The sequence below is a fragment of the Hyaena hyaena genome, unplaced genomic scaffold (assembly GCF_003009895.1).
Source record: "Hyaena hyaena isolate Hyena2069 unplaced genomic scaffold, ASM300989v1 scaffold_345, whole genome shotgun sequence".
NCBI lineage: Eukaryota > Metazoa > Chordata > Mammalia > Carnivora > Hyaenidae > Hyaena > Hyaena hyaena.
Window position 1 is genome coordinate 740002 of NW_024080976.1, and position 10852 is coordinate 750853.

General features: G+C 54.6%; 3 protein-coding genes across 5 annotated transcripts in view; 2 read left to right on the plus strand and 1 right to left on the minus strand.

Annotated features, from left to right (window-relative positions):
- The first annotated feature begins 1481 nt into the window (after nucleotides 1-1481).
- Nucleotides 1482-3332, plus strand: OVOL3 (ovo like zinc finger 3). Its single transcript, XM_039249609.1, has 4 exons — nucleotides 1482-1575; nucleotides 1650-1714; nucleotides 2459-2660; nucleotides 3124-3332. The coding sequence occupies exons 1-4, from the start codon at nucleotides 1482-1484 to the stop codon at nucleotides 3330-3332; spliced, it is 570 nt and encodes a 189-aa protein (XP_039105540.1).
- Nucleotides 3333-3378: 46 nt separating this feature from the next.
- On the minus strand, nucleotides 3379-4874 carry POLR2I (RNA polymerase II subunit I). 2 transcript variants are annotated; one of them, XM_039249680.1, is made up of 6 exons: nucleotides 4713-4874; nucleotides 4384-4438; nucleotides 4015-4088; nucleotides 3853-3927; nucleotides 3699-3750; nucleotides 3379-3486 (listed from the first exon to the last, which is right to left on the minus strand). In XM_039249680.1, exons 2-6 carry the CDS (start codon nucleotides 4429-4431, stop codon nucleotides 3424-3426), a joined length of 312 nt encoding a protein of 103 aa, XP_039105611.1. In that variant the 5' UTR covers nucleotides 4432-4438; nucleotides 4713-4874; the 3' UTR covers nucleotides 3379-3423. The 2 variants fall into 2 exon arrangements, with proteins under 2 accessions (XP_039105611.1, XP_039105610.1); XM_039249679.1 differs by lacking the exon at nucleotides 4713-4874 and adding an exon at nucleotides 4518-4639.
- A 274-nt stretch (nucleotides 4875-5148) lies between these two features.
- TBCB (tubulin folding cofactor B) overlaps nucleotides 5149-10852 on the plus strand; it is an 8776-nt gene continuing 3072 nt past the window's right edge. The window contains exons 1-4 of one of the 2 annotated variants that reach the window (XM_039249677.1): nucleotides 5149-5348; nucleotides 5850-5993; nucleotides 8888-8984; nucleotides 9636-9827. In XM_039249677.1, the coding sequence (XP_039105608.1) occupies nucleotides 5235-5348; nucleotides 5850-5993; nucleotides 8888-8984; nucleotides 9636-9827 (547 nt within the window). In that variant the 5' untranslated portion in view covers nucleotides 5149-5234. Of the gene's footprint in view, nucleotides 5349-5510; nucleotides 5580-5849; nucleotides 5994-8887; nucleotides 8985-9635; nucleotides 9828-10852 lie in introns of those variants that run through there. The other variant, XM_039249678.1, reaches the window with a different exon arrangement.

The window sequence follows — 10852 nt, forward strand, 5'->3', positions numbered from 1 at the left end:
ACAGATGGACTGACTGAAACTCAGATGCCTGCCTAGCCACCTCTCAAGACTTCCTAACCACCCTGTGTGTGTATGCTGCATGCTAAGCATTCTCCCCACATGATCTACATGGATCTTTGACACTGACCAGTCATAGGGAGACACAGTAGTTCTTTCTTCCAGATGAAGAAACTGAGGCTCAGCAAGAAGTGGCTTGTTTGGGTCCTGCAGAGAGAAAGTGGCAAAGCTCTGCCTCCCAAGTGAATTAGCAGGACTCGCTCTCAGGGAATGTGAAAAAGCGAAGAAGTAACGCTTCTCTCGCCACCAAGCCTTTGTGTAGACTGTTCCCTCTGCCTGGAACACCCTCCCCTTTCACCTGAAACCTCATCTTCCTTCAGGGCTCACACCCAGGCAGTCATCTCTGAACCTTTAGGCTGGACCAGGAGCCTCTTCTGGGCTCCCGTGGGCCCTCTGAGTTTTCTCTAATGCAGTTTGGATCACTTTGCCTGTGCACTCCGCATCACAGCCTTGGTCGTTCTGGGTTGTCACTGGTGTGTCTCCTCCATGGACTAAGTTCTGTGCTCATTTTTAACATTGAGCCAGGCCTGGCCTATAGCTGGAGCTCAGGATATTGCTGAGTGGATAAATGAGAGAAAGTAACTACAGAGAATATTCAAAATCCTTAACCACTAGTTACGGGGTCAGACAATGATCCGTCTAGAACACTAGGACATAGTGTTAGGGTGGGGTTCTGGGAGCCCCTGGCTGTGTCAGGTGACCCCCTTTGGTTCCTGGACTGTGAGAGAGTGGGGAAGTGGTGTCCCAGGCAATCACAAGGAACTGGACTAAACACACCAACATAATATCTGCTATGCCTGAACAATGTTTCTGGCTCAATGTCGGCTCTGGGCATCTGAGAATCAGAGGTGGAGCGTCCTCTTGGAAGATGCATAGCCCGTATCCTCACGTTGCCCTTACCTACTGGACCCTGCTGTCCCTCCACCCTCTGGAGCGAGCAATCTCAGCCACCCCCTCCCCCGCTTCCTCAGACAGCTGCTGTGATTTGAATAACCAAGCAGGTTGTTGGATGTCCGGTGGTGACTGATTTGCCTGGCAAACACCCTCAGGTCCTTGGCCCGGCTGCTCCTTCTAGAAGACAGCCCCCTCTGGAGTCTCTTTTGTCCCCGCCCCCAACACGCTGGAGCTATCTAGGCTCTAATCTTGCCGTTGCTTGACTTCCTTGGGGGTCCTAGCACTTCGCTGCCCCTGGTGGCTGGAGAGTGCCCTCAGGAGCCTGGTGTAGAAGGGGGAGGAATGGTGGCAGAGGTAACTAGAGCCAGCTAAGTCCCTGGGCTTGTCACAACATTTGCATGGAGAGAATGAAGCTCCTCTATGGCTTCCCCCTCCCTTCTCTCCTCCCTCCTAGTCATCGTGGGGCTGAAGTGTGACTGCAGGTGGAGGAGGCAGTAGTGTGTGGGGGCCATCTCACCACTCCTGAGGTGATGCCCCGTGCCTTCCTGGTCAGGAGTCGGCGTCCGCAGCCACCCAACTGGGGCCACCTGCCTGACCAGTTCCGGGGAGATGCCTATGTCCCAGGTGGGCCCCTCACTGGGCCTGGAGGTGAGGGGTAGGTGAGACACAAAGCATCATCGTCTGGTTTCTCTCCTCAGACTGCAGCAACCAGCGGGGCCCACCAGCACACCAGTCTTCTGGCCTTGGGGACTCTTGGGCAGCGGTGAGTCTGCAGCTGGACCACAAGACCCTGCTCAGTTTCATCCCTCCCTGCTCTCAGCCTCAACAGGACCTGACTGCCTCTTACTCCCTGAGCCCATCTGCTCGTGTCCCCCCAGCCTCAGGACCTTTCCACCTGTTCTCACTGCTGGAAATGGCTTTGCTTTCTCGGTAGAGCTCACTGTTAGGCTTCATCCCAGGCACCTTTTCCCTAGGCCGGCCAGCCACATTTCCTACCCCCAGAGATCTCTCTGTCCAGTGGGAGAAGAACAAGATTCAAGCCAAGTGGATGGTGATTTGCTTTATGTCAGGATCAGACAAGGGGACAGGAGCAGGGGATGGGGGAAGACTGGGGACTCTCAGAAGGGATATGCAGCTTTGCATGCCCTGGAAGTAGGAAAACACTAGCCAGAATATAGAGGTGACAGGTTATTTCAATATTTATTGAAAGCCAGGAACTGGTTTAGGCAATTGCTATTTAGCAGGAATAAGACAAAAATTATTTCCTTCCTGGAGCTTATAATCTGTTGGGGGCTGGACATTAGAAAAATGTTATCTTGGAAGATGTATATATGGAGAAATAAAGCAAGGAAAAGGCAATGGGGGTCAGGAAAGGCCTTGGAGAGAGGGTGGCATTTGCACACACAAAGAGCTGTCTCTGGCCTTCCCAGACCTCCTTGGGGGTTCCTGGCTCTAGGTTTTCCATTTGCTCCAGCCAGGGGGTCTAACTCCCGTGTCCCTCCCACAGCCTACGCAGGGCAATCTGGCCTCCGCTCCCAGGGACCCGGGGACACTTGGCTGCCCACTCTGCCCCAAGGCCTTTCCTCTGCAGCGTATGCTGACACGGCACCTCAAGTGCCACAGCCCGGCGCGCCGCCACGTGTGCCGCTGTTGTGGCAAGGGCTTTCACGATGCCTTCGACCTCAAGCGCCACATGAGGACTCACACCGGTGAGGAGTGGCAGGGACAGAGAAGGGCGGCTGGGCCCCAGAAGGGTCTGGAACGAAATGGAGAGGTGTCCAGGATGTGGAGTTTCCAGTGTTTGTGTATACGGGGTGGAGACTCAACCATCAGGAGGCTTAGAACACCTCCTAATTTAGATCCCAGTCAGTGGGTGTAAGGTGGTGCCAGGGTAGAGGCGTGAACAGTGAGGACAGCAGTGGATACGTAGACCTAGATTGAAGGGTGCAAGGAAAATCCTCCCTCCTTCTCCCCTGGGGAAGGAATATCCTGATGAGGAGGGTGGGAACACAGCTATCTGGCCATGCTTGTAGTGGGTGGAGGTAGCAGATGCCGGGAGTCCGGACAACTTGGGGTAGGGATGGGGGAATGCTCATGGAGGGCAAGGTGGAGAGACTTTAGTTTGGAGGCCACTGTCCTGTCTGTCCTCTCCCCCTATGCCCATCTGTGCAGGGATCCGGCCGTTCCGCTGTGGAGCTTGTGGGAAAGCATTTACGCAGCGCTGCTCACTTGAAGCTCATCTTGCTAAGGTGCACGGGCAGCCCGCCAGCTACGCTTATCGTGAGCGCCGCGAGAAGCTGCATGTGTGTGAGGACTGTGGCTTCACATGCTCGCGGCCTGACGCCTACGTGCAGCACCGCACCCTGCATCGTGTTGCTTAAGAGGGTGCCCCCACACAACACATGAGAGGCAAATAAATGCAGGAAATGCACGCAAAGAACACAGTATTTATTACACGTGGGAAAGGATGGTTCACTCGGTCCAGCGGTGGCCACAGTGTGGGGCCGTACACACATAGTACAAGCGCATGGCGTCCTGGCAGAAAGGTTGCACGGTTAGGAAAAGTACAACGGGGAACCTCCATCCAGCAGAGCCTCAGCCCAAGATAGCAGGCAAAGGGTCTTTCCCCATTGGTAACGGTCCAGCTCAGGACGCCAGGATGGGCAGGGTCCCCCCAATTTTGGTGTCCCCACCCCCGGGGAGGACCAAGCCTGGGATACCCAGAAAGCCTTCCTCCTGCCACTCACCTCGGCCCGGGCACTATGTGACTGGAAGAACACCGCCTCCTTGTGGCCACACCTGAGAGAGCAGTCAGCTACTCAGCCCACCATACCCTTCCCTCCTCCCTGCACCCGGTGAGGACGAGCCGCTCCCCATCCCCAATATCAACTGCGCGCTCACTTTTGGCACGGGTGGTCCTCGGTCCGTGGCAACGTGGGGTCCTGGGACACGTCAGCGATGATCTGGGTCAGTTCGCTGAGGGAATAGAGGGCAAATAATTATGCCCAGACCAGGTCTCCCAAGCCAACAACCTCTTCCCCAGGCTCGAGTCCTGCCACTCACTCCACTTCGTGCGTGATTTTGTTGACGTAGATGCAGCTGTTGTCGGCTTCCTGCTGGTAATCACAATTCCGGCACTACGAAAGGGCGAGTGTTGCGGGAAAGGGGTTACGGAGAGATCTCGGAAGGGACTGGAAGGGAAGGCTGGGTCTTCCCCGGAGGGAATGACTATAGAGCATGGAGTCTCGATGCTGGTATAATGGGGTATATCGAGAATCACCTCGGGGGTGGGCAAGACAAGACAGTGGGGGTTCAGTCGTGGGAGAGTCAGGAAGCGAGACCAAAACGCGTAAGGAGCGTAGTGGGGAGCCACACTGGGAACAGGTGGGTCCGTCTGGGAAGATCCCGGACGCTCCGCGGGCTCGTGCTCACCGCGTAGAGCAGAATGCGGTTCTCCTTGTCCTCCTTGGGGTAAAGCATGTTGTTACTGTGGGGAGGGAGGAGACAGAGGTCAGTCCTGGGGTCATTAACTTGCCGCCCTTACACACTCGCAGCCCCAGCCTCACCATTCCTGGCAGAATCGAATACCCACGAAACCCGGCTCATAGGTCCCGTCCGGTTCCATAGCTACGCACTGCCCGCCAAGCCTTCCGCGCTTGCTCCGCGGCGCGACCGGTCGCGGGAAGGATCAAGCCTAGTTGCTTCGCCAAGAGAGGGGCGGGGCTGCGCGCGTGTACTGGCTTTCAGGGCTTTGTGCTTGCCTCTGTGCTCCGAAGTTTGATTAATAACTTGCTTCAGTTTTTTGATGTCCTGCAGTAACTGCTTCCAATTTCTGGGCCTTGCTTCCCCAGTCTGTACAACGGTATGGTACGAGAGCCAAGAATACGATGTTTCACGTAATCAGCAAATCGCTGACCATAAGCGAAGCCACTGCTCTTTGCTGGCTGAAGGCCAGTGCACATGCGCAGATGGGGGTACCTCTTGCCAGTCCTTCCCTTGGGCTTCACCCTTCGCCCGCCTGAGCCGTTTTCCGCGCTGCTATTGGAAGAACTGTGCACATGGAAAACCTTTCAGGATTGGCTGGGGCTACCCAAGAATGCGGGAGAGCCCTTCCTGGCGTGGAAAGGAGACAGCGGCGATTGGCGGACCCTGCCTGCGGGAGAGCATGGATTGGCTAGGTTGGGAGCAGAGGGAGGGGCTGATATCCCAGAAGCGGCGGCGGCGGCTGCGGAGCCGGTGTGAGGCGACCGACCGGGCTGCGGATCCCGGCAGGGCGCGGCGAGATGGAGGTGACGGGCTTGTCGGCGCCCACGGTGACCGTTTTCATCAGCAGCTCTCTCAACAGCTTCCGCTCTGAGAAGCGGTACAGTCGCAGCCTCACCATAGCGGAGTTCAAGGTGTGGCCGTGGGGGCGGGGTCCGGGGGCGGGGCGTAGGGTTTGAGGGGGCGGGGCAAGGAAGAAATGGAGGGGCTTTCCGAACGCGGGGAGGGGCCAGAGATAAACCGAGGTTGAACAGATTGGGGACGGGACCGGCGGGGTGGGGCCAGAGGAACCCTGAGTGTCTAGAAATTGGGGGCGATGCCAGGGAAAATCCGAGGTTGCATAGGGCGTGGCCAGGGATAACCAGGTGCGTCCTAAATTGTCTTTTGGAGGAGCAAGGATGGGGTAATGGTTATTGTTACAAGGGCGGAGCCTCGGAGCTCCTGGCTGGTTCAGTTGGTTACAGCCCGCGACTCTCGATCTTGAGCTCATGAGTTCGATGCCCGTGTTGGGCTTAGAGTTAACTTTTAAAATAATTAAAATAAATTTGCAAGTACATACCTTTAAAAAAAGGGGTGGAGCCTCAGGGCAGAAGGTGGGGTCACCGACAGCCTTCCACTGACTGCTCCCCACGCAGTGTAAACTAGAGCTGGTGGTGGGCAGTCCTGCTTCTTGTATGGAACTGGAGATATATGGAGCTGACGACAAGTTCTACAGCAAGCTGGATCAGGAGGATGCACTGCTGGGCTCCTACCCCGTAGACGACGGCTGCCGCATCCACGTGAGGCCTCCCCTCTATTTATTTGTTGAACAAAAATACTTGCTATACGTTGCTCTGTGTAATAACCAAGACAGGCCCTACTCTCATTCAGCCCCCAGTCCTACATGGAGAGAGACAAGCCATCACGGGACAGTGACAGAATGGTCTGGACAAAGCCCAGGGGACTGACTGGGCATGCCCAGCGAGGTGCCTGACTCCTAGAAGCATCAGAAGGGCTTCCTGATGGAAGGGATGCCTGAGCTGAGACCGGAAATAGGAGGAAAGGGTGACTTAGGATAAGGGGTGGGAGGGTATGCCACGTGGGGGGAACAGTGTACAGAGGTATAGAGTGTGAGAGGGGTCAGGGTGCATGATGAGACTGGATATGTTGGGAGAAGTTGAGGACCTCTATGTTCATCAACTCACATCATCTTCTCTCCTCCCCTTATTCCTCAAACATCCCAGCATCCCAGGTGGGCTCCACCTCGGGGCCTTTACAAGTGGTTCTTTTTCATATGGCTTCACATGGCTCACTCCTTTCTTCAAGTCCTACCTAAATGTCACCCTCCAAGTGTGAGGCATTCATTGGCCTCAGTATAAAATGTAAATGCCTTCTCTTTTCCACTTTATTTGATTTTTGTCTTTAGCTCCTAGCACCCTGTGACGTACTGTGCATTTCCCCCAGCACCTGGAATAATGCCTAGTACTGAGAAGATGCTCAGTGAATCATTGTTGAATACTGAGCTGAGTCCATAAAATAAGTCTTAAATAATAAATCCATAAAATAAGCTCCATCCAGTGTATGAGGTAGATGTTAGCTCAATATTCACAGAAACAGATATGAAACGTCAGAGACATAAAGGCCATATAGGAAGAGATCAGAGAGCTGGGAGAGCCGATACTGGGGAACCTGACCTATCGGTGAGGTCCAGGAGGAATTCCTGGAGGAGGTGATGCCTGAGCAGAGACCTGAAGAATAGGAAGAGTTAACTGAAGAAGGGAAGAGTACTCTAGCAAAAGGGCACTGCATGTGCAGACACTGAGGTGGAAGGGAGCACGGTTGAGTACAGGGGCTGAGGAATGGCCTTCCCTTTGGCAGGGGGAAGTGGGAGCCAGGGGAGGTCTTTGAGCCAGGAGGGTCCTGGTCTGACCCAGGTGCTCACAGGCTCCCTTTGACTGTGTGTGGGAAGACAGGAAGAATAGGGAGACCAGGGAGGAGGCTGCTTCCATAATTCAGGTAGTGTGATAGGGCCTGGATCATGGTGGGAACGGGTCAGGACAGTGCTGGGCCCACAGGACTGAGACTTTGGGCTGACCTGGGCAGCCTCAGCCTCCAGATGCTGGTGGGTCAGACATGGGTCGTGGCATCCTAAAACAGGTTTTCACACATGGGTTCAGGTGTAGACAGGCCTCTGACTTCAGAGGTCATTTGAGAAAGTTTTTCCAGAAGTGGAGCCTCTGGAGAATTTTTATTTAACATTATTTTTCTCTTTATAAATTTTGCCCATATTTGAAGTGCCTTGCTGGCCGGTCAGTAGAGCATATGATTCTTGATTTCATGGTTGTGAGTTCAAGCCCTGTGTTGGGCATAAAGATTACTTCGAAAAAAATTATACGTTTAACCTATGTTGCTTCAAATAATAGCAACCTCAAACTTACAAGATCCTTAATACACAAAAGTAGAAATTCTTAGTGATCCTGACCAGAGATAAGGGCCATTTCTAGTTTGCCATATGAGCCCAGTAGCTCAGGCTACCTTAGAGTCTTCGCTGACCCCTGTCTTTACCTCATACCCACATCCCGTCTATCAGCAAATCCTGTGGATTCCACCTACAAAATCTGTCTAGAGCCTGCAGTCATCTCCCTCACTACCGCTGCCATGGCCCAGACTCCATGCTCCCCCTCCTGGACACCACAGGAGCCCGTCCTCGGGCTCCCTGCAGTCTGCTCCCCACCTGCAGCCAGAGGGAGCCCGTGATGCTCTGAGCCAGGTCTGGCCCTCCTGGCCCAGAGCCTCCCCTGGCTGTATCCCATTCTGGGTGAAAGCCAAAGGCCGCAGTGATCTGTTGTGTCTCCATTCTTCCATGCCTGTCTCCACTCCAGCCATGATGGCCTCCATGCTATTCCTGAAAAGGGCTAAGGACATTTCTGCACCCGAGACTTGGTGCCGTATGTTTCTTCTCAGCCTTTCAGCCTTGGCTCAGACATCCCCTGCTTTCAGAAGCCTTCTCTGACCACCTTCCCGTTCTCCTTAAACCTCTTTGTAGTATTTATCTACATAGAACCTTGTCATCATCTGGTGTTTAATGCATGCACATGTCTGTTTATGGTTGGTGTCCCAGCAGAATGAGCACTCCCTGAGGGCAAGGGTTTATCTGTTTTTGCACTGTGTCCCTAGCGCCCAGCACAGAGCCCAGCTGGGTGCTGTGGAAGAGCTTAGCAAGCAATGAGTGAATGAATATTGAAGGTGGTAGAGGAAGAGATGCTTCAGGGTCCGGAGGTTGGGCCAGCTGAGGAGGGGCCCAGAGGCCCAGAGAGGACACATGTGCCGCCTAGAAGTCTCGTGAGGAAGGCCTGACCTCTGCCCTTCAGTTCCAGTGACTTAGAGACCATCACTGATGCTGGTGGCAACACGTGGGGGTTGTCTGGGGGAAGATCCAGCCTCTAAGGACTTGGGCGGGGTGAGGATGGGGAGACGGCCAGTGTGGACACTTGTTCTCATCTCTTCTGCTGGGCTCAGGAGAAGGGAGGAGGTCTGGGTAAAGGTGAGGGTAAAGGAGTAAAAGAATGTGGTTTTTCCTAGACAGAGAGACTTAAATCTAGGGAATACTCCACAGTACAGCCCCCTGCCCCCAGCATCCCAAGCCTCCCAGTCCAGACCCTGATCCCCACTCACCCCCCTCCCCTCACCATAGGTCATTGACCACAGTGGTGCCCGCCTTGGGGAATACGAGGATGTGTCCAAGGTGGAGAAATACCAGATCTCACAAGAAGCCTATGACCAGAGGCAAGGTACAGGCACATAGCGATGAATGAGGGCATATGGGGGCCAGAGGGAGTGTGTGCGGGCGGGCAGAGGTTGGGGGGCAGACAGGGACATTGGGAGTTGGTCGGTGGTGTGATCAGTGCAGGCACAAAGACATGGGCGAGTAGTGGGCATGGATAAGGTTGGTGTGTGGACAGATGGGGGTTGGGGGGCAGCTGTGGGGGCACAAGTGTGGGGTATGAGTAGCTGCTGGGAGGTGTGAGGGAATGTGGGCAGACAGACGGCCTGAGTGGGAAGTCTGGGGGGTTCTCATGCGGGGGGTAGTGAGTGTCACACGGGGGGTGAGCAGAACAGAGCGGAATGTGTAGACATTGGTAAGACAAGGAGAGGCTGGGCGGAGGGAATGTGACACTGGAGGCACATGGAAGCCGGGGTCATATGACTGGAAGCAGGCATCTTCCTTTCAGGTTTTGGATTATGGGGAGGCCCCAGGGGTTCTGGGGGGAAGCCAGGGCTATAGTGGGAGATTCGGAGGACTTGGGCAGCAGCGCTCCAACACTCAGAGCAGACGAGTCTCTCTCTGAATGTTGGCTCTGTGTGGGTGGAAGGTCATCTCATCAGGCCAGAGGCCGCACCAGGAAAACCGTGTCTCACCCTGTCTCCCACCCCGCTCTCAGACTCAGTCCGCTCCTTCCTGAAGCGCAGCAAGCTGGGCCGATACAATGAAGAGGAGCGGGCACAGCAAGAGGCCGAGGCCACGCAGCGCCTGAACGAAGAGAAGACCCAGGCCAGTGCTATCTCTGTGGGCAGCCGCTGTGAAGTGCGGGCACCTGGGCAGCCCCCTCGCCGGGGCACCGTCATGTATGTAGGTACGTGGCCCACTGAGGCCTTCTGCCCTGCCCTGAGATGGGCACTGCTGGGGACCCAGCCCTCAAAGAGATCCCAGTCCAGTAGGGGAGACCAACCCAGCAAGGACAGTGACAGCCCAGAGTGTTCGTGGCCGGGAAGTGGGCAGCAGAGGTAGAGCAGTGTGGCTTCTGATGGAGGAGGTGGAGGCCAGAGGGATCAGTTGAGGTGAAAGCACAGGGCACAGGGTCAGGGCTGAGATGAGGGCAGGGATGCGGGAAGCTTGGGGGGCTGTGGGAGCTGAGGGGCAGTCCCAGACCCATCTTCGAGAGGGATCCAGCAGGCTTCCTAGGGGAAGGACTGTGTGAAGGAAGGGGCGAAAAGGGGAAAGAGTGTTCCAGCCAGAGGGCATAGTGAGTGCAAAGGACGTGAGCAAGAACAGGCCGGGCCTGTTTGAGGCAGCATGGCTAACTGGGGAGAAGAAGGGGGGAGAGGTAACAAGTGAGGTCCGCACGTGGGCAGGGCCGCACCGTGCAGGGCCTTGAAGATGGTGGAGAGCAGTGTTGGGGTTTTTTTATGAACAGCTTTATTGAGATATAATTCATATACCATAAACCTTATCCCCTTAAAGTATACAATTCATTGGTTTTAAGTAAGTTCACAGAATTGTGCAGCCATCACCCCAGAAAGAAACTCCATAACCGTTAGCAGCCACTCCCCATTTCTGAAACCCCGACCCCCCCAGGCCTAGGCAGTCACTGACTGATGTCATCTCTGTATAGATCTGCCTATTTCGGACATTTCATATAAATGGACTCACGGTCTTGTTTCACTTAGCGTAACGTTCTCAAGATTCATGTGTGTTGTAGCGTGTTTCAATGCTCCGCTTCTTTTTATCACCAAAGACTACCACACAGATTGGCCATGCCACATGTTATATATCCATTCTTCAGGGGATGGATGTTTGGGTCCTTTCCACCTTTTGTCTATTATGACTAATACTGCTATGGACATTCTTGTATAAGTTTTTTTTTTTTTTTTTTTTTTT